Source organism: Rana temporaria, chromosome 3, assembly GCF_905171775.1.
Source record: "Rana temporaria chromosome 3, aRanTem1.1, whole genome shotgun sequence".
Lineage (NCBI taxonomy): Eukaryota > Metazoa > Chordata > Amphibia > Anura > Ranidae > Rana > Rana temporaria.
Window position 1 is genome coordinate 454411887 of NC_053491.1, and position 23818 is coordinate 454435704.

At 39.9% G+C, this 23818-nt stretch overlaps 1 protein-coding gene across 1 annotated transcript in view; it reads left to right on the forward strand.

Moving 5' to 3' along the window:
* Positions 1–2361: 2361 nt before the first annotated feature.
* LOC120930565 (mucin-22-like) overlaps positions 2362–23818 on the forward strand; it is a 50443-nt gene continuing 28986 nt past the window's right edge. Inside the window, exons 1-2 of the mRNA XM_040341740.1 lie at positions 2362–2499; positions 16827–16904. Coding sequence (XP_040197674.1) covers positions 2445–2499; positions 16827–16904 — 133 coding nt within the window. The 5' untranslated portion in view covers positions 2362–2444. The remainder of the gene's footprint in view (positions 2500–16826; positions 16905–23818) is intronic.

Sequence of the window (23818 nt, forward strand, 5' to 3'; positions counted from 1 at the left end):
CTTGGACAGAGGGGTGGCTGTTGATGTAGTATATTTAGATTTTGCAAAAGCTTTTGAAACAGTTCCCCACACATTGATAATGTGTAAGGTAAAGTCTACAGGCTTGGAAAGATCAGTTTGTAAATGGATAGAAAACTGGCTAAAAGACAGAATTCAGAGAGTAGTGGTTAATGATTATTACTCTGAATGGTCTAAGGTTATCAGTGGTGTACCCCAAGGTTCAGTGTTGGGACCCTTACTTTTTAATATATTTATAAATTATATAGGGTCTGGGACTAAAACTACAATTTCAGTCTTTACAGATGACACCAAGCAATGTAGTGGAATAATATCCTTACAGGATGTCTCCAACTTACATCTGACCTCAATGCACTGTTTAATTGGGCAAATCTGTGGCAAAGGAGGTTTAATGTTGATAAATGTAGAGTTATGCACTTGGGGGCTAAGAATATACAGTACATGCATCATACATAGGGGGAGTACAACTGGGGTAACCGGTGGTGGAGAAGGATCTGGCTGTTTTGGTAGATCATAAGCTTAAAGTAAAGCTTTACATGCTATACTTATCTGCCCCATGCTGTGGTTTTGCACAGAGTGGCCTGACTCCTCCTCATCTTGGGTCCCATGCTAAAACTCCTGGCTCCTTCCTCCTGCCAGTTGCCCCCACAGCAAGCTGCTCACTTTGGGGGCGCACAAACAAAGCCGCTGTTCTGTGTGTCCATTCACACATGGAGCCGTGGCTTGGCCCAGCCCCATCCATCTCCTGATTGGCTCACTATAAGTGATTGACTTTAGCAGGATCCATTGGCTCCTGTTGCTGCCAATAGCCAATCAGAAGTGTGACTCCCCAGAGAGGCAAGGCTCTCGTGGACATTGCTGGATCGAGAGTTGCTTGGGTAGATATTTTGGGGGTGGGGGGCTGGGGGGGATTCTGCACACAGAAAGTTTTTTTACCTTCATGCCTTGTGCCTTTACAACTACTTTAATAATAGCATGCAATGCCAAGCTGTGGTATCCAAAGCAAGCAAAATCTTTTTTTTTTGTGTTAAGAGAGGTATGGACTGCAGAGAGAGAGATATAATTTTGCCCCTGTACAAATCATTAGTAAGACCTCATCTGGAATTTGTAGTTCAGTTTTGCGCACCAGTTCTCTAAAAAAATATTGAGGAACTGGAAATAGTGTGGAGAAGAGCAACTAAACTCATAAGAGGCATGGAGGAGCTCAGCTATGAGGAAATATTAGAGGAACTGAATTTATTCACTCTTGAGAAGACTAGATTTAGGGGGATATGATCAACATGTATTAATACATAAGTGGTCCATATAGTGAACTTGGTGTTGAGTTATTCACTTTAAGGTCATCATAGAGTACAAGGGGGCACTCTCCACATCTAGAGAATAGAGATATAGAGATTGAATCTCCAAATACAGAAAGACTTCTTCACAGTAAGAGCTGTGAAAATATAAAATAGAGCTGGTTCTGGCCAGCTCAGTAGATTGTTTTAAAAAAGGGCTGAGTTTTTTCCCATATACACATTTTATAACTGGATACTAAAATGTATAGATAGAGTTGATCCAGGGAATATCTGATTGCCTTTTGGGGGTTTAGGAAGGAATTTTTTTCCCCTGGTGGAGTAAATTGGATCATGCTTTATTGGTGCCTTCCTCTGGATGAACTGTGGGCATAGGATTGTATATATAGAACATTTATAAAATATTTTCCCCCCCTTCTATTGGTTGAACTGGATGGACTTGTGTCTTTTTTCAACCAGACTAACTATGTAACTATGTGAAGCTAAGTCTCCACAAACCAAAACCCAATGAATGAAAGGGATGGGCAAGAGACAGGCCAGGCAGGAATGGACTAGATGTTGCTTAACATCCTCCAGACAGGAAATGAGGTGGGCACTATCTGGTTTGCTGAAGCTTCTAACCCACACTGTGAGAAGTTTGCAGGTAAATCAGAATAAGACATTTCAGTAAAGAAGAGTAACTGTGTATAACTAAGTGTAAGGTTGGAGTTCAGCTTTGAAGTCACATGCCATCCTTTGTATTGAACATTTATTTCTTCTGTTTCATTATGAATTTTTGTAGAACTCAAAAATGTCCTCAGATCTCACGGAGAAGTTTTACAAGAATGCAGCTCTTATCTGAAGCAAAGCCTGCTGCTGTTTAAGAGCTGTATAACAGTACTTTTATAGATCTTTATTTGAAGTCAATAAACTTGCATTTGTGCCTCCAGTCCCTATTGGTTGTTTATTATACCATTATATGTTTCTACTTATGCCATTACGTCATACGCCCTTTATATGCCATATATATACCTTGCAATAGGGTCTAGGCTCATTTTGAACACAGGAGAAAGAAAGGTCAACAGTAATTCTCCAGTAATTGTATTAAGAAAAAGAGGAAGAAGGGTTGGAAACATTGTAAGGTCCTCAGCAATGGAGCCCCAGCCATTTCTAGTCCTTGTGCTGGTAGTTCTTTCTTTCAGTTCTGGTGAGTAGTTTTGTTAATATCTTAGATGAACAATTCTAGAATACAACAGAAATACAATCATCTTTATGTAATGTTGTTGAACATGGGGTTTGCCTAGTAGGAACTAGTATGGCATTCTGATTTTCTGTTGGAGTATCTGTGAAGGTTCTCATTTATTCAGGCTACAGTATAATTTGTGGTAGTTAGTCATGCCAAGGACTTTTGGCTATTGATCCAGGAAGGATCCTCAGGGAGCTACTTGGATGAGTAATGAAACATCTTCAACATTTCCAAATAAGTCCAGATACTGTAAAGATGACAAACTATTACTAAGTCTATAGAAGTCTATGCCATTGTTGCAACACTAGTGGTTAACTTGTACTATAGACCAGTCTTTTCTAGTGTTCTTCGACCAGTAATTGATTCTCTTAGCATTCGGTGTGCCAGTTTTGTTATTTGGGGAACATTGCCCGTGTCGGTAGGGATTGTGCTCTTTGGATTGAACCTTTCAGCAGCCTTGCTTGGATGATGTTAACCACAGATGGGCCCTGGTATTCAGTAGTTAATGGTCTAAGTAAGCTTCCAGTTAGCCAGGAGCCCTTATGGCAGGTCAACTTGTCCTTATAGGCCCTTAAGCTCCATGATTACATTGGACATTTATTAGTCTTTCCCTACTGCCTTACTTAGGTTTAAAGCCGTAATAAACCCAAAAACAAAAATGTATTATTTTGCAACTTACTAATTATTGAATGTGGTGGCTGCTACTTTTTATTAAGCCTTTTCTTCCCTTTATTTTGACTGAGTCTGTTATTTTTCGACCAAGCTGTCCAGACAAAGTGACAGTTAGAGGGTAAACCATTTAACACTGACAGGGGTGCTTACTATGATCAGAATTTATGTATATAATACCTTTATTTGAAAAAAATTAAAAACAAAAAATAAACAGTGGCTCTAGATGCTTAAAAATGTTATCTAGAATCTGGCTTTGATTTGTTAGTCACTTATGTAAAATCTATCTACAGTACATCTATTAGCCCATGAACATCTTTTAGCCCATCAAACACTACCCTCACAATTCTGCTGTCCAAAAGTGTCTCTGTTGCTCTTCCATTCAGAGTTGAGACACCCTAAGACAGAAAGTGTGTCACTGGTCTGATCACCTGGTATAAAAAAAAAAGATTTATAAAAGAAACTACATTTCAGAATTGGTAAGCTGCACCAAAAAATGGATGTTTCAGGATTAGGTAGTGTACAGAACACCAGAAATGTGTCCTGAATGGCTGGTTTATCTCACCAATACTTGAGTTGTGGTCCCTTTAAGGTGGACAGTTTTGGAGACCTTGCTGAGTACTCGCCCATGCAGGGTGAGGTGTTCTGGGATAGTCAGGCTAAAGGAGGACTGACTTCCAATACTCTCAGAGTTGATAATTTGTTTTTAGGAAACTGGAACTTCAGAGGTTCGAAAAGAAGCCACAGTCAATGGAGTCTTTAAATGGAACAGAAATGAATCAGCACCTGTGTCATTGGGGTAGAGTGGAGAGGCTACAGAGCTGTGAGCAAGGGTGAGCCCTCTGGTGAACCGAGAAGGTAGTTGCTGAACCCATGTGGCCTGTCCTACACCCTTACGAAGGAGGAACCTTGAGCCTAGTGCCTAGTTTCGTGGTATCAGAATTTTGGACTGCTTAATTGTTTTGCTGAAGAAAGCTCTTTTTGTTTGCTTTTAAAAATAAAAGAACAAATTGCTTTTCCCAGGCTACCTTGTATCACAGTAGATACCAGAAGGTTGAATTACACTAGCTTCATACTATTTCCAAGGGCTCCGGTAGTAAGAAGTCAAAATTTCAAGATTCACTTAATTCCAGTGATCCTAAAAAAAGCGCCCTCTTTCTGTTGGATTTTCAATTTATGCTAAACAATGAAGAATCTCCCAGGAAGAATGAGACTATACCTTTGGCAGAATCAGGAAGATTTCTCCACATTACATGGAAGCACATGCAAGAACTTCAATGAGTATATCTCTTCTTCTAGAATCCTGGCAAATTATGAGAAACTAGGACTACAATGGTTGCTGTCTACCCAAGAAAAATGACTTTTGAGTTGAACTTCCCCATGCAATCAACGTGTGTAAAACCCCAAACATATCCTAAGTGGATAAAGAAGATCCCTTTTAATCAGTTGTGGATTTATTGATATGTCGGTCAGTGCATGCTGTATATACTTTAATATATCCTTTGGTGGCTCAGTCTGCACATTGCATTATTGTCAAATATTATCAGATTCAAGGTATTGTTTTCTTTCCTGGCATCTGCTATCATTTGGAGTGGTAGTGGTGAGAATGAGCTCACCTATTGGCTTTAGAATGCTCTTCTTCAGTTATGACCTACTTGATTGGAATGTATAGTTTCTTATCCTTCCACACTGATAATAGCACACAGTAAAACACGAAACTCATTGGCCCGGATTCAGATACAATGAAGTATCTATCCGCGGGTGTAACGTATCTCAGATACGTTATGCCGCCGTAAATTAGGGCGCAAGTTCCGTATTCAGAAATAACTTGCGCCCTATGTTACGGCGGCGTAACGTATGTTGTCCGGCGTAAGCCCGCCTAATTCAAATGTGGATGATGTGGGCGTGTTTTATTAAAATTTAGTGTGACCCCACGTATTTGACGTTTTTTTCGTGAAAGAATCCCAGTGCGCATGCTCGAAATTACGCCGCAAATCGTCATTGCTTTAGACGTGAACGTAACTTATGTACAGCCCTATTCGCGAACGACTTACGCAAACGATGTAAAATTTTAAAAATTCCACGCCTAAACGACGTCCATACTTAACATAGGATACCCCTCATATAGCAGGGGTAACTTTACGCCGGAAAAAGCCTAACGTAAACGACGTAAAAAAATGCGCTGGGCGGACCTACGTTTCTGAATCGGCGTATCTACCTAATTTACATATTCCTCGCGTAAATATACGGAAGCGCCACCTAGCGCCCAGCGTAAATATGCAGCCTAAGATACGACGATGTAAGACACTTACGCCGGTCGGATCTTAGGGAAATCTATGCGTAACTGATTCTATGAATCAGGCGCATAGATACGACGCCGCAACTCAGAGTTACGACGGCGTATCCGGAGATACGCCGTCGTAACTGCTCTCTGAATCGGGCCATTTATTTTATGTTACTAGAAAACATTTCACATGTTCATATTCTGGATTGAAATGTCATCAAAGTATTTATTTTCTTTGTGTAGCAAAGTGGGATTATGATTTTCCCACAACCATTTGATATATTATGAAAAAAATATGACTGTTATATAGGATTTGTATAGTGCTAACAGATTACATAATGCTTTACAAAATAAAGGTAAACAGTTCACCTAAAATGCAATTCAATTCAAGACAAGATGCTCTGCTTATGAGAACCTAAAATCGAATAAGCAAGGACAAGTGATGTGAAACATATTGGCCCGGATTCACAAAGCACTTACGCCGACGTATAACAAGATACGCCGACGTAAGTGGAAATGTGCGCCGTCGTATCTGTGCGCCGGACCCACAAACTAAGATGCGCTTAAAAACAGGCTTTGTCCCGCCGACGTAACTTGCCTACGCCGGCGTAGGGTGGGTGCACATTTAGGCTGGACACATAGTGGCGCTCCCATTGATTAGCCATTCAAATATGCAAATGAGTGAAATACGGCGATTCACGAACATACGTGTGCCCGACGCAGTGCGCGTAAGTTGTACGTCCGGCGTAAAGTTATTCCCCATAAAGGAGGTGTAACCCAGCAGCAGACATACAAAGGTCTGCACCAGGGAACACAAGCCGGCGTATTTTACGTTGGACGTGTCTGGCTGGGCGTAGGTTACGTTCACGCCATACGTAGTGATCCGGCGTATTTTAGGCAGTTGTTCCAACGTGGTTGTGAGCATGCGCAGGGGGATGCGTCCATGTCTCGGCGCATGCGCAGTTCGTGATACGTATCTGTCTGGTGCTCGGCCCATCATTTGTATGGGGTCCCGCCTCATTTGCATGGCTCACGGGCACTTCCACCTATGCTGTGAATCTGGGCCATGGACTGTGGGGGGATGAATAGTAAAATGCAGTTGTTATATAGAGGTGTGATAGGCTTCACCTAAAGAGATGAGGTTTAAAGGGTCATCTAAAGATGGATAGATTAGGAGATAGCTGGACAGGTTGGGGTAAAAAATTACAGAAGTTGGAAGAGTCTGTGGAGAAGTCCTAGAGGAGAGCATGGGAGGAGGTGACAAGGGAGCTAGAGAACAGGAGGACTTGTGAGGACTGATGAGAACAGTTTGATGGGTATCTTTATTTTTTGGTGTTATAAAATGTATTTCATAATCCAATTTTACATACATTTCTGGGTTATACAAAGACAATACAGAAGTTAATATAAATGTTGTTTGGCGACTTAATATTTTAATTTTTTTTCAATATCTTTAATGTTGTTTTTTTTTTATTTTTATTAATACATAAAAATCCAAGAGTAAATTGCGTCACTTAACATCCACCAAGTACTAATTGCCCTTTCTCCTACCCCCCCCTCTTCTCTCTCCCCTTCCCCCCTTTTTTTCTCTATACCCCTGACGTGGCTCCCAACCCCATCCCTTCCTCTGCTCTCTTAAATTCTACATATCTCCCGATTTTCAATTTACTTTCAAAACGTTCTATTCCTTCCTCACTACAGAACCTGAGATGTTCCAAATTGTCGGGGTATTAAGCTTTTAGCTGCGTTTATTAAATGGGGAACCAATGTTCTCAGGTAGTGTTTAGTTGACATTCTTACCCCATGAAACAAACACCCCCATGGATCTTCCAGGAGCTCTATGTTAGTAATCTCTTTAATTACCTGCAACACCTCTCTCCAGTAGTTTTTGATTTTTGAGCACATCCACCATATATGGGCCCTCGTTCCCACCTCCCCACTCTCCCGCCAGCATAATGTGAGACTTCCTATTGATATATGTTTGCCTTGTCCGGTGTTATATACCAGCGTGCTAGGCATTTATAATTAATTTTGATAGTATTACTATCTGTTGCCGTAGAGTGTGTCATCTTAAAGATTTTCCCACAATCTTGATCTTTCTCTCCCTTTCCCAATTCTTCTTCCCACTTTGTTATGAATGGCGGTATTTACGGCCCCTTCAATTTCACATGGACCTTGTAGAGCCTGGAGACCTCCTTGTTCCTTCTGACATACAAAGCTGCTTAAACGGTCGTAAGTCCGCTTTGGATCTTACTGGCTGAGGTAATGATGTAACAAAGTCATTCGTCTATAACCATTAACTCCATTTTTTGTTTTAGCTCCTGTAATGTGCAACATGCTCCTTTCTTCGTGATGTCTTTTAATTGTGCATCTTCTTTTTTAATCCATTCCCCACACAATATCCCTTTTCCCAGTGGAAAAAAAATTGTTTATTTTAATGGTATCAAAGGTGAATTGAATTCCTATTTTCCTTTTTGCGTATCCAATCCCAAATTAGTAAGATTTTCTTTGTGATAACGTGTGTATTTTCATTAATTTCTCTGTACTCAGGTGGTGTCCATATTATTTAACCCAGTGCAACCTTCCTACTCGTGTTTTCCAGTTTAACCCATCTTTTTTCCTTATTCATTTTTATCTATTCTATAGTATTTTTTAATATCGGGACCCCCAGCCCCCATTGCTTTTTATCTTTATTCAGGACCGCAAGGCTTACTGTATCCTCTGCTTCTTTTTCTGCCATATAAACCTGAGTAATGATGTTTTTAATGTGTTAAAGTATGCTTGTGGGAGGGGGATTGGCAACATCTGCATTTTATATGTAATCTTAGGCAAAATTGCCATTCTAAAAATATTAATCCTTCTAACCAGAAGCAATTTTGTTGGTTTATTTCATTCAGGAGCAGAATAAAATTTACCTGGTAAATACTCTCTTCAGATGGTGTTATTTTTACTTCCAAGTATTTTAATTCCTTTTCTTGCCATATAAATGGGAACTCTTGTTGGACTATCTGTGCCTCCCGTTTATTTACATTAATATTGAGAATTTTTTTTCTCGCCATATAAATGGGAACTCTTGTTGGAATATCTACCCCTCCTGTTTCTTTTCATTAATATTGAGAATTTCTGATTTCGAGGGGTTCATTTTAAAATGTGATATTTCCCCGTAGGTTTTTAATAACTTCATCAAGTTGGGCAGAGTTACTCTGGGATTGGTGATGAAAAACAATATATCATCATGCTCCTCATCTCCAATCCTGATTCCCCCTATATCTGGGCTTTGTCTGATCGCCTCCAGAAGCGGCTCCAGCGAGAGGACAAACAATAGGGGGAACAGGGGACAAGCCTGTCTAGTTCCATTTCGAATCTCAAAGGGCATAGACACTGTCCCGTTAACTTCTACCGTAGTTTTTTGGACGGTTATTCAATGCTTCTTTCCAATTAGTCATCTTTGGGCCTACTCCCATTTCCTCCAGTGTCGTCATCATTAATCTCCAGTCTACCCTATCAAACGCTTTTCCACGTCAATTGAAAGTAGTAGTCCTGGGGAGCCATGTCTTTTTATTTCCTGTGTAAGTAGCAGTGTTCTAACTCCATTATCGCTCTCTTCCTGGCCTGGGATGAATCCGATCTGATTCGCATGGACCAAGTCGTTCATGACCATTTTCATCCTGCTCGCTAGGACCTTAGCAAATAGTTGTGTATCTGCGTTTAATAATGAGATTGGTCTGTAGCTTGAACACAGGGTGGCATCTTTCCCTTCCTTTGGGATGATAGTAATAAGTGCTGCTAATGCATGCCTTCTCATCTCCCAACTTGGTCCTATCCCATTCATATACCTACATAATCTAGGGATTAATATTTCCTTAAACTTCTTATAGTACAGTATTGTCAGACCATCTGGGCCTTAACTTTTCCCCATGGCTGTATCTTTTAGGGTCCGACCTATTACTTCTTCTGTAATGGGTTCTTCTAGGGAGCTTAGTCTATCATCTGGGATTTTATTTAGACTTAAGCCCTGTACACACGAACAGTCAATCTGATGAAAACAGTCTGATGGACCGTTTTCATCGGTTAACCGATGAAGCTGACTAATGGTCAGTCGTGCCTACACACCATCGGTTAAAAAAACAGTTGTGTCAGAACGTGGTGACATAAAACACAACGACGTCGACTTAATTCTGAGCATGCATTGATTTTCAACCAATGCTCGTGCCTACTAATGATCGTTTTTTTTCGTTGGCTTTTTTTTTAACCGATGGATAAATAACCAATGTCACCCACACACGATCGGTTTGGACCGATGAAAACGGTCCATCAGACCGTTCTCAACGGTTTGACCGATCGTGTGTACGCAACCTAACTTCCCTAAGGAACATTCTCATTTTCTCCCTCCTCGCTTTTTCCTGCTCTGGAGTCTCTTTCTGTTTTAGTATAGAGTATAGATATTTATAATACTTTTGAAAAACATTGGCTATCCCCTTTGTGTTATATATAATTTCCCCTGTACTACTGTTGATTTTCTCTATATTATTTAGATTTTTTTTTCTTTTTCATTACTTGGGCCAAGTGCTTCCCACCTAGATACCTCTCTTTCTTAATTCTATTATATGTACAACGGGTTTCTTGTTCTATTTTTTCTTTTAATTCATACCTTTTTATGGTGAGCTCCTTAAACACTTATTTCTATGCTTTTTTTATACCTCTCCAGAGAGTTGCTCGATTTCTCTTAAGATATTATTTATTTTTGTATATGTGTTTAAAGCGGATGTCCGCTAAAAAAAAATATTAAAGCTGTTAAATACTGCAGCTGCTGACTTTTAATATCAGAACACTTACCTGTCCTGGAGTCCAGCGCCGTCCGCAGCAGAGGACGAGTGATCGCTCGTCACTCTGCTGCCCCCCCCGCCATCCTCGATGAGGGAACCAGGAAGTGAGGCGCTCCGGCTTCACCGCCCGGTTCCCTACGGTGCATGCGCAATTCGCGTTGCGCCGTGCTGACTGGCTCCCGCTGTGTTCTGGGAGCCGAGTGTTTCCCAGAACACAGCGCGGGGGGGGGGGCGGCATCTGACATCCTGCCCGCAGTCTACCCGCAGACTGTGTGGCCGGAAGTGGGTGCAAATACCTGTCTTTAGACAGGTATCTGCACCCCCTTCCCCCTGAAAGGTGTCAAATGTGACACCGGAGGGGGGGAGGGTTCCGATCAGTGGGAGTTCCACTTTAGGGTGGAGCTCCGCTTCAATCCCCATACATTGTATGTCAAAAAGTTTACTGCAGTCATCTTTGCTCGCTTAACTCCCCTCTCCCAGTCTTGTTTTCTTCACTCTTCCCGACTTTAAACTCCAGGTAGTTATATCCACATACTGGTAATTTCTGCTTAAGAGGGGGGCTCAGCAAGCCCAGAGGAATTGGCAGCTCCACGGTATTCATTTCCCAAAGAAACACTTTTTTTCCCACACCTCCATCCCTACCCCCTTCTTTCTATTTCTAAAAGTTTCTTCTTCTCCCCCCTCCCTTTCCACCTCCAAACCCTCCCCCTTCTTTTTGTGAATTCTGGTCATTCCTTGACCAGTGATCCAAGGCCTTGCGATTCTTTCCCCTTGAGGTTGAACTCTGAGTTTGCCCTCCAGGTCTAAGCTGCTACCCTCTGTATTCAGAGGTGCCCCTGAGCCCACCCCCCCTCCTCCCAGGTAAGTCCCGTTTTTCTTCTTAGCGTTTTTTTCCTCCCATCTCCCCCCTCCCCCATCTTTTTCTATCAGACATTTTTCCTTTCCATCTATGTTTTCTTCTTAGTTAGGGCTTTCTTCTTCTTTGCTAAGGCCGGGTACCACTGTTGTTGAGATTCACTGTGCATAGTTCTCTCAGATTCTCCCACCAGGCAGGGATCTCTAAGGTTGGCATATACATTCTTTAACAGAATGTGTCCGTTTCTTCTTGAAACCTTAAGGTTGCTGAACAACCTTCTTTTTTGTCCGTTTAGACAGGCTGGGAAGCCCCATGAATACTGGATCCTGTGACTCTGCATTTGTTCTAGTAATGGTTTTAGTATTCTTCTTGCCAATGTTTCTGTTGTCAGATCGGGAAATACCTGTCACACTGTTTCTTCATGTTTTGCGGGCTGCTTGGCTTTGAGGCTTTCCCATATTTGTTCTTTATCTTTATAATTCTGGAATCTCACGATCACATCTCTAGGGATTTCTCCTGCAATATCCGCTGGTTTTATAATTCTATGTACTCTTTCGAATATGATTTTTTTCTGTCGTTGACCTTTCCAGCTGTGGAAAGAGTACTTTATCCATTCCATCTTGTAGAGCTTCTCCGCTTTTATCTCAGGTAGACTCCGTATTCTTAAATTCTTCCTTCTGTTACGGTTTTCCTGATCTTCTATTTTATACCTCATATACCTCTGCTTATCGCTGCATCTCCTCCATCTGTTCCTTAAGTTCTTTTATTTCTGTCACTTGTACTTTCCCCTTTTCCCCTGTTTCTTCCACTCGTTTTAAGATCTGGTTCATGTCTCCATGTAATATTGCCATTTTCCCTTTTAAAGATAATTCCAATCTGGAGAACATCTCTACCATTTCATCTTTTGTAGGAGGTTAACTTTTTGTTCTTATTTCTGTATGAGTTTCCTGCTCTTCATTGATAGTCATTGAGCTGTTAGCTCCCACCGATAATCTGCCTTGTCCAGTTCTAGAGGCCCAATTTGTTTTCCAGGGCTTTCTTTACCTGTTTCTTGTGTCATGTATTTTTTGATTGTCCCTGGGCTGATGTTTACTTTGAGGGGGTTCGTTCCCACACCTCTCCCCGACTTCCCCCTCATATTGCTGTTTTAAATCTGTGATGTTTAGGATTTTTGCAATGTTCAATAGATACCTTGCCTCCCTGGCTCCTTCCCCTTTTTCTTCGAGTATCACCTGCAGGTCAGTCTCTCTCACAGACTGTCTCCTACCTATGTCAGGGCCTGGCTTTTTATCTATGTTTTAGTTCTGACTGAGATGCTCCTTTTAATCAGCCTCTCTCACAGGCTGTTTCTAGTTGCTATCCAAGTGTAGTTTTAAAGGAATATCTTTAGTGACAGTTTTAAGCCGCTTTAGCGGTTTTGGCAGAATACGGACTGTTTCTGGGCGTTACCGGGCTGTATTTTTAGCAGTGTGTCTTTTAAGAAAAAGAAAAAGTGTTTTTTGACAATTTTACAGGTACCAGAACAAATAGTTCTACCACAGATATTAAAAATGGGAACCCATAGAAATTGTAGTTTTGATGGTACCCAGCTCCCTTCTTTCTTCCAAATCAGTCTCTCTCACTGACTGATTTCTGCTTATAACCGCTGTTTATACATTTTGGTACCAACAGAGACATTCCTTTTCCATCCGCCTCTCTCACAGGCTGTTTCTGGATGCTGCCCAAGAGTAGTTTTAAAACGTGGATCTTTAACAGTTTAGCAGTTTGATACCAGTTTTTAACCGCTTTGACGATTCTAGTCAGAATTGGCAAGGGAAATCAAAAACAGTTGTAATCCTGGATCCTTGGATCTCAACTTACTACCGGGTCTTACCGTCCATTCTGTCCCAAAGGCCCCATTTCATTTAGGTAATATTGAAGTTACAGTATATATAGTATAGATTGCAACATATACAGGCTCCCAGCCATGTATGTAGTAAGAGAGGAGGGGTCCCCCACTATGACCAGCTTTTTCTCTCACCTTATTTCATACAGTCTTTTCTATCCGCCAGTCCCTCTTACATACTGCTTTATAATCTTCAGGGGTGAGTTACAGTCAAAAACACTTCTTATAATGAAAAACAGATGTAACTTATCCCCTCTATGTCAGGAGTCTTGTTGGTGCAGGTGCTGGTACATATGCTGGTGCAGGTGCCAGGTTCAGGGATGTCTTCCAGCTCAAAGTAATCCCCCTTTCTTATCCGCCTTGCAGCTTCTGCAGTCCTGGGACATTGATATGATCAGGGACTAGGCATGGGTCTGGTGCCTTGATCTGACGGATGGGGGTCAGAGTTGGCTCTCTCACTAAGCCTATTTCGTTCTTCCAGCTGTAGTCTGAGACTCCCCTCTTCTCTATTACTTAGCATCCCTCTCCTCTCACTTGCCCCCTCTCTCCCCTGGCTCCATGCCTCACTGAGAAGACTAAAACATGAGACAAACATTCAGATACAAATGTGGGGAGATATTTCATAGTTTCCAAAACAAAAATGAAAAAAACATGACAAGACTGGAGGAAGAGGTGGGGAAGAATAAGATATTTTTATTAAAAGACTTGTCAAAAACGGTCTACTGTATTTTTTAACACTACATTACTTTTTTTGGGTGAATGGGTAGGGGTACAATGTACCCCATACTCATTCACATAGGGGGGAGGTCGGCATCTGGTGGCCCTCTTGTTAAAGGGGGCTTCCAGATTCCGATAAGCCCCCCACCCACAGACACCAAAACCATTGGGCAAAGGTTGTCAGGAAGAGGCTCTTGTCGCCATCAAGCACCCCCCCCCCCCATGTTGAGGGCATGCAGCCTTGTATGGTTCGGGGGGGGGGCGCTCACTTGTCCCCTCCCTTTCCTGGCCTGCTGGGCTGCATGTTTGGATAAGGGTCTGGCATGGATTTGGGGGGGACCCAAGCTGTTTTTTTTCCACAATTTTTTTTAGCCAGCAATTCTTTATTTTTTTACATTCAGCGGGGGAAGCCCGCTGACAGCTGATGACAGCTGATGACTCATCAGTTGTTAAGCATGAGGCGGCCGGCTTCCTGGCCACCTCCCTAGTAACCAGCTATATACAGTGTAAAAAAAACAAAAAAGAAGGCAAATCGATGCCTTTTAAGGTGTATGTGGATCCAAAACTAAAAAGTAATAGCTGATCTTATGACTATGCACCTTCATAGCATGTCTTTTATTAGAGCTATGTACAAAAAATGTTCATCCTAACAGTTTCTGCAGTATTAAAGTGTTAATAAACCCACAACAGTAAAATCAGTCTGTATATGCAGTAAAGTATGCTTGTTATATTCACTTTGGAAGCTAAGGGGTTAATCCTGCTCATTGTGCAAAAAGGCTGTTTGATCCTGTCTTCTCTGATCGTATGATTCTTTTATTGTCCCTAATCTATCTGCTGATAGTACAGGGCCTGCGGTGCACTCTGCACATGCTCAGTTTGGTGTTTCATGCTAGAGAGGTCTTTTTTTTCTTGGAAGGGTGAAAGTGATCAGCACAGGGCCAACCAGCACTGTCCAGACAGAGGGTTAGGGGTCCTGAAGCCTCATAGGACAATCAGGGCCAGTTCACACCAGACGCAGTTCCATTCAGTTTCGTGTGCTTTTGTTCTGCACAAAATGCATGGACAGTGTTTTCCTTGTATTCCAATGGCTCTAGTTGGCTCTAGTTCACACCATGCAGTCAGTTTTCTGCACCGAAAACTGACTGCATGGCGTGAACTAGAGCCAACTAGAGCCATTGGAATACATGGAAAACTCTGTGCATGCATTTTTAGTGCAGAAAAAATGCACACAAAACTGTACGGAACTGCGTCTGGTGTGAACTGGCCCTCAGTGAAGTATGAAAACTTCCCCTACAAGCTTTAACCAGACACTCATAGAAGTCATAAGACTGCTATATACTGTTCATGAGAAAAGGTATTTAGTAGTTTATATATATTTATATATTTTATATATTTACCAGGGTGTGCACCCCAAACACATATGCGTGCACTTTATATGTACCGATATTGTCAGTAGACCAATGGATGGTGTCAGTAGGGCAGTTGACAGTGTCTGTAGTTTTTATTTTTATTATTTAAATGTTTTAAATTTTATTACCTATTTTTTTTATTTTTTTTAGGAGCCCCGTTAGGGGGCTTTGGTGTAATATCAGGGGTCTAAACAGGGGGAATTTGCACCACACGGGGGCGATTAGGGTGTGCCAAAGCACATCTGGCACGCCCTGTGCGCACCCGCGACCTAGTCCGAAGCTTCGTGACTGTGGGACCTGTGGACCTGATCGCCGCCAGAGTCCCACGATCGGTCCCTGGAGCTAAAGAACGGGGAGAGCTGTGTGTAAACACAACTTCCCCGTTCTTCACAGTGGCAGCTTCATTGATCGTGTGTTCCCTGATATAGGGAAACACGATCAATGATGTCACACGTCCAGCCCCGCCCCCCTACAGTTAGAAAAACATATGAGGTCACACCTAACCCCTACAGCGCTCCCTAGTGGTTAACTCCCAAACTGAAATTGTCATTTTCACAGTAAACAATGCATTTTTATAGCACTTTTTGTTGTGAAAATGACAATGGTCCCAAAAATGTGTCAAAATTGTCCGATGTGTCTGCCATAATGTCGCAGTCACGAAAAAAAATCGATGATCGCCGCCATTAGTAGTAAAAAAAAAAATTATAAAAATGCAATAAAACTATCTCCTATTTTGTAAACGCTATAAATTTTGCGCAAACCAATCAATAAACGCTTATTGTGATTTATTTTACCACAAATAGGTAGAAGAATACGTATAGGCCTAAACTGAGAAAAAAAAATGTTTTTTTATATATTTTTGGGGGATATTTATTATAGCAAAAAGCTAAAAATATTGAATTTTTTTCAAATATTTTTGTTTATAGCGCAAAAAATAAAAACTGCAGAGGTGATCAAATACCACCAAAAGAACGCTCTATTTGTGGGAAACAAAGGACGCCAATTTTGTTTGGGAGCCACGTCGCAAAAACTGGCCAGGTCCTTTACCTGCATAAACGTCCGGGTCTTAAGTGGTTAATGTTTCTTCCTTTTGATAATAGTAACTACGCTAGTTGTAATGCAGCAGCAGTTGCATTGTCCCAGTAGAGTTACTACAGGCAATACATCCCTATGTCCTCTGCTTGACTGACAGTGGCTTTAAGAGGAGGAGGCCGCTGACAGTCATTGCATTCTAGATCCCAGCAGTGTGCCTCTTTTGCCGCACATAAGCATCTCCAACAGTCCAAAGCTGCATTATTAACTTAACAGAAGTGAAATTTCACTCCCGCCTGACTCTATTCCGGCCCTTGTCTACAGAGAATAAAAGAAAAATATAACAATCACATGACCCCAACAGAGGTCTGGGAAAAACATTTTTTTTTTACATCTTGTTTTTTAATTAAATTATCAGAATGATATTCCTCACTAACAATCTTCCATTCTACTTAATTTGTATGTGAACTTTAAAGTAAACCTTAAAGTGGAAATAGTACTAGGTACTAAGTTAAAGTCAGAAATAAATAACACTAAAATATACCCATTTTGTATGAAAAATCCCTCTCTTGTGCATTTAAAAAAAATATGTTTTCCATTCATACTGCAGGCACAGAGGCACCATCAACTGAATCAGAAGAAGAAACAGACATGTATACAAATTTCAGTGGAATGACAGAAGACCCAGGTACATTCCTCTTTACTAGTAATTTCTAACATATTTTTAAGATAAAAAGATTGATTCTGAAGACAACTGTACATCAGCTACTGTACTTAGCTAATACATTAAAAAAAATGTTCAACCCCTTGCCATTTTTGCATACAGAAAGCAAAACAAAACCCTTTGGGCCAGTGACAGCCCGTCCATTAGGGGCGCCGCCCCCCTAATCCATGCTTCCGGCCCCCAATCTACATGCAGGGTACCGGACGTATGGATTCCAATAAGGTTTTTTTTCTTTTCTTTTATAAGCACGTGATTAGAGCTCTAATTGGCTTTAAAAAAGGGTGGGCTCGGGGCGCATGAGCCCACTCAGTTGTGTGACAATAGCAAATTAATATTCTCTATTGTCTTCCTGATTCTCCTCCCGGCCAATCAGGAAGCAAGACCCGATTGGCCGAGAGGAGAAGTGATCGTATTGGCCGTGGCCGTTGCGCGGAGGGAAGGAGGAGGGGAGCCGCTGAGGAGGAAGCCGCCGTGAAGCCTGAGACACAGAAGAGGAAGAGACGCAGGAAGGAGCCAAAGCTGCCCACGACCTATAAGGGGTAAGTGCGGGACGGACACTTACCAACACCTGGGGGGGGGGGGCGGTGTGATGTCTTGCTTTCCACCGACCTGACATCCCCCCTCCAAAAAATACAGCACCAACCGCCACTGCTTTGGGCAATTATTGTCAGTTTTTCAACACAGAAGGAGAAATAATAATTCCTGACCAAAACACCTTAATAATATTTCAGCCATTACTTCTTTAAGTGGTGAAGCTTAGTCACTTTTTCTGTAAAGAACACCTTCCTAATTTTTCTTTCTTTATTGTGCAATTGTGATTTCCTCTTGTCTTGTACAGATTTTGGGATATAAATTAAACTTCTTTATTCTGAATTTGAATATATTTAAACAGTTTTTAAGCAACTCTGTATGTCAGTCTTGTTGAAGAAAATAAAATATAGTGATTTATCGATTCCCGAATTTAATTATTTTTTGCACATGGGGACAAATGTCACCTTGGTCAGGTGTTCTATAGGTCTTAATTTTGTTTAAGAGTTATGCCTTATACACACGATCGGAATTTTCATTAAAAAAAGTCAGACAGAATTTTTTCATCGGCTATTCCGACCGTGTGTGGGCAACATCTGAGTTTAGAAATAGAACATGTTTTATTTTTTTCCGATGAAAAAAAAAATCCTATCGGAAATTCCGATCGTCTGTGTGGAACTCTGAGGCCGCATACACACGGTCAGTCCAAACCGATGAAAACGAACTGAAGGACCTTTTAATCGGTCCAAACCGATCGTGTGTGGGCCCCATCGCTCAGTTATCCTTTGGTCAAAAATTTTAGAACTTGCTTTAAAATTGAACCAATGGGCGCCTAACCGATAGGTCAAAACCGATGGTTAGTATGCAAAAGCATTGGTTAAAAAGCCGTGCATGCTCAGAATCAAGTTGACGCATGATCGGAAGCATTGAACTTAATTTTTCTCGACTCGTCGTAGTGTTTTACGTCACCGCGTTTTGGACGGTCGGAATTCCGATGGAAAATTCCATCGAATTTTATCCCATCGGAAATTCCGATCGTGTGTACGGGGCATAACTGCACCTCTTTCTCTATTAGGCTATTGCTGGTTAACACTCTCCACCATATTATCTCCAGCCCCCACCAAAAAGTTACAAGTCAGCAGCTACAAATATTGTAATTGCAGACTTTTAACATTAGGACACTTACCTGTTCAGGGATCCCATGTAGGCACTAGACATGTGCAGGATGAAAAAAAATGTTTTGTTTCGTTTCGTTTTGATTTGTTATTTAATTAAATTTGTTTAGTTAAGTTTGTTGCATTCATTACATTCGTTTTCGGGATTCATTTCGTATTCGAAAAAAATTCTACCGCATTCGAAAAAACTCTACCGCATTCGAAATAATTCTAACGTATTCGAAAACAAATCTACCGAATTTGAAAAAAATTATCAAATTCGAAATAATGATACCACATTTAAACTAAACTATATATAACCATTTCCTGAAATTCGAAATTCATATAGAATGATTTTGAATTAGAATAGAGCAGATTAGAATAGAATAAAAAATAGAAAATAATAGAATAGAATAGAAAAACAATAGCACAGAATAGAATAAAATCGAATATATGTTTGTCTAGTTTATTCTTTTATACAAAAATGTATACTAATCTTTTGTATTGAAATTCAAATTCATTCTATACGAAATTTGAATTTTGGAAGATGTTATATATAAACATCTTCCAAATTTCGAATTTGGATAGAAAAGATTAGGATAGAATTTAAAATAATAGAAAAACAACAGAACAGAAAAAGAAAAATTATATATACTGTATATATATAAAAAACATCTTCCGAAATTCAAATTTCTTATACAATGAATTAGAATTCAAATAGAAAAGATTAGAATAGAGTAGAAAAGAATAGACTAGAAAAAACAATAGAACAGAATAGAATAAAATATAATATATATATATATATTATTTTATTCTGTTCTATTGTTTTTCTAGTCCATTCTTTTCTACTCTATTCTAAAATTTTCTATTCAAATTCAAATTAATTCTATACAAAATTCGAATTTTGGAAAATGGTTTTTATATATATTATAGGGTTAGTGTTAGGTTTAACCACTTCAAAACCGGCCCATTGTAAAATGACGTCCACAAAGAACCTCTACCGTTCAGAGTGAACGTCATATGACGTCCTGGGCTTTGTGGGGGGGATATCTGAATGATGCCTGCAGCTAGAGGCATCATTCAGACCCCACATCTCTCCTCCAGGCTGGAAAGCATGAAATCGGTGAAAAAAAATTCACCGATCTCATGCGTACTGTTGCTTAGCAGCCGCAATTGCGGCTTTGTTTGCTTACGGGGACCCGGGCGTGACGTCATCACATCGCGCCCGGGTCCTCCGATGGTCATAGAGATGACTGGTGACCATCTGGTCACCAGTCATCTCTATGCTTCCTGCCAGCGCCGGACGATTCATTCTCCGGGCCCCCGATGCTTCCTGGAACCGCCGCTATGATCGTTCTTACAGGCGGCGGGAGGGGACATCCCCCCTCCCGCCGCCATCCGGTGCTTCTCCGGGCTCTCCCGTGCCATCGGGGGCCCGGAGAACGAATCGTCCGGCGCTGGCAGGAAGCATAGAGATGACTGGTGACCAGATGGTCACCAGTCATCTCTATGACCATCGGAGGACCCGGGCGCGATGTGATGACGTCACGCCCGGGTCCCCGTAAGTAAACAAAGCCGCAATTGCGGCTGCTAAGCAACAGTACGCATGAGATCGGTGAATTTTTTTTCACCGATTTCATGCTTTCCAGCCTGGAGGAGAGATATGGGGTCTTATTGACCCCGCATCTCTCCATAAAGAGTACCTGTCACAAACATTCCTATTACAAGGGATGTTTACATTCCTTGTAATAGGAATAAAAGTGATAATAAAAAAAATTAAATAAAAAAAAAAGTGTAAAAAAATAAATAAATATGTAAAAAAAAAAAAAAAAGAATTTTTTTTTTTTAACGCCCCTGTCCCCAGTAGCTTGCGCGCAGAAGCGAACGCACACGCAAGTCCCGCCGACATATGTAAACGCCATTTAAACCACATATGTGAGGTATCGCCACATGCGTTAGAGCGTGTGCAACAATTCTAGCACTAGATCTCCTCTGTAAATCTAAACTGGTAACCTGTAAAAAAATTCAAAGCATTGCCTATTGAGATTTTTAAGTACCGAAGTTTGGCGCCATTCCATGAGTGTGCGCAATTTTAAAGCGTGACATGTTGGGTATCTATTTACTCGGTGTAACATCATCTTTCATATTTTACAAAAAAATTGGGCTAACTTTACTGTTTTGTTATTTTTTTAATTCATGAAACAATTTTTTTCCAAAAAAAAGGCGTTTGAAAAATTATTGCTTAAAAACCGTGCAAGATAAAACGTTTCAATGACCGTCGTTTTATTCCCTAGGGTGTCTGCTAAAAAAACATATATAATGTTTGGTGGTTCTGCGTAATTTTCTAGCAAAAAAATTATGATTTGTACATGTAGGAGAGAAGTGCCAGAATAGGCCCGGTATGGAGGTGTGTATAAAAGCCCGGTATGGAAGTGGTTAATCCTAACCCTAATATTTACATATATATCCATTAGTGTTTAAATTAGTTTTATTCCATTTTTTGAAATACAGATATAATTTACATTTCATTTCCAATAAGCGTACAAAAGGAATCACTTTTTAAAATGAATTTGACATTACATGAACATAAATAACAACAATAACAACAATATGGGTCAATCCTACATCCTCCTGATTTTTCATCTCACTTCTACCTCTGCCCTCTCCTTTCCCTCCCCCCTCCCAAAAAGGGGAGAGAGAGAAAAAAAAAACACATAACCAGATTAACATATATATCCATTATTCAAATATTCGAATTTCGTATAGAAATAGATTTTGAATTGGAAAAGAAAAGATTAGAATAGAAAATAGAAAAAAATAGAATAGAAAAACAATAGAACAGAAAATAAAATATCACATATTTATTTAATATTTATATATATATTTATAAATATTATAAATATTTAATTCTATTCTATTGTTTTTCTAGTCTATTCTTTTCAATTTTTTTCTATCCTAATCTTTTCTATTCAGATTCATTCTATAAGAAATTCAAATTTCGTTTTTTATATATATATAAGAAATAGAATAGAAAAACAATAGAACAGAAGAGAATAACATTTTATTTGTTTTTCTAATTTATTCTTTTCTATTATTTTCTATACTAATCTTTTGTATTCATATTCAAAATCATTATATGCAAAATTCGAATTTTGGAAGATGTCATATATATATATTACATTTTTTCTAACATTTTCCAAAATTCGAATTTCATATACTGTAGAACGAATTTGGATAGAAAAGATTAGGATAGAATCTAAAATAATAGAAAAACAATAGAACAGAACTTATAAAAACATCTTCCGCAATTCAAATTTCATATACAATGAATTTGAATAGAGAAGATTAGAATAGAGTACAAAGAATAGACTAGAAAAACAATAGAACAAAAGCGAATAAAATATTATATTTTATTCTATTCTGTTCTATTGTTTTTCTAGTTTATTAACTTTTCTATTATTTTCTATTCTATTCTAATCTTTTCTATTCCAATTCGATTTCATTCTATATGAAATTCGAATTTTGGAAAATGGTTATATGCAAAAAAAAATCGAATGTGGTAGTTTTTTCTAATTTAGTAGATTTTTTTCAAATGCGGAATTTTTTTACTAATTCGGTAGATTTTTTTCAAATGCGGTAGAATTTTTTCGAATGCAGTAGATTTTTTCTAATCTAATTAAATTTTTCAAATTTGATCGACTTTTTAGGAATTCGGTCAAAAAGTTTTCAAATTCTAATATGAAACTAATCTTTTATAATCTTTTCTATTCAAATTCGATTTCATTCAATAAGAAATTCGAATTTCGTATAAAATGAATTCAAATTCGAATAGAAAAGATTAGAATGGAATAGAAAAGAAAAACAAGAGAATAGAATAAAATATAATATATATTATAATTGATTCTATTCTGTTCTATTGTTTTTCTATTCTTTTATATTTTAGTTTCCATAAATTTAAATTATTTTCCAATCTATTCTAGAATTCAAATTTATACTATTCGAATTTCGGAAGACTGTCATGTTCTATTTTATTACATTCTATCGACTTATATTCTATTCTTTTTGATTCTATTGCTTTATTGTTTTATATTTTATTTTATTGTAGTTTTTAGAAAATCGATTTCTATTTTTTCAAATTCGATTTGAATTTGTTTTCAAATTCGATTCAAATTTGTTTTCAAATTCGATTCGAATTCGATTCGAACTCGAATTTCGTTCGCGTTTTTTAGAATTTGTTTAAATTCGTTAATTTTGTAATTCGGAAATTCGGATGCATATGAATTTCCGAATAATGAAAAATGTGTCCGAATTCGAATTCGTAACGAAACGAAATGCACATGTCTAGTAGGCACCTCAGACGATTTTGCAATTGGCTCTCGGGTGCTGCCGCCACCATTCCTTGTAAGGGAAACCGCCTTGTGGCTTCACAGTCAGTGAAGTGTGCTGTACCTTGTGAATGGCCAGTGTGGGGAGAAGAGGGGGGGGGGTCGAACCTCCTGGGTATCCGCTCCCCCCTTCCCCTCCTGAAAGGTGCCAAATTTGGCAGCAGAGGAGGAGGAAGGATTAACAAGCAGAGCTTCCTCCTTTGGGCGGAGCTCCGCTTTAATGGCCAGATTTACGTACGGCGGCCTAAAGTTGTGCGGGCGTAGCGTATGTAACTTACATTACGCCGCCGCAAGTTAGAGAGGCAAGTGCTGTATTCACAAAGCACTTGCGTCCTACGTTACAGCGGCGTAGCGTAAATGTGCCGGCGTAAGCGCGCCTAATTCCAATTGTGAAGAGGTGGGCGTGTTTTATGTAAATAAAGCATGACCCCACGTAAATGACGCATGCGCCGTCCGTGGACGTATCCCAGTGCGCATGCTCCAAATCACGTTGCAAATAGTCAATGCTTTCGACGTGAACATAACCTTATTCTGAATCGACTTACGCAAACGACGCAATCGACCTGAAATTCGACGGTGGTTCAGACGTCTATACTTAACATTGGCTGCGCCATCTTTTTGGTGGTTTATCTTTACGCCTGAAAACGCCTTACGTAAACGGCGTATCTTTACTGCGAAGGGCGAGCGTACGTTTGTGAATAGGCGTATCTCGCTGATTTACATATTCTAGGAGTAAATCAGCATACACGCCCCTAGCGGCCAGCGTAAATAGACAGCTAAGATACAACGGCGTAGGAAGACTTACGCAGCT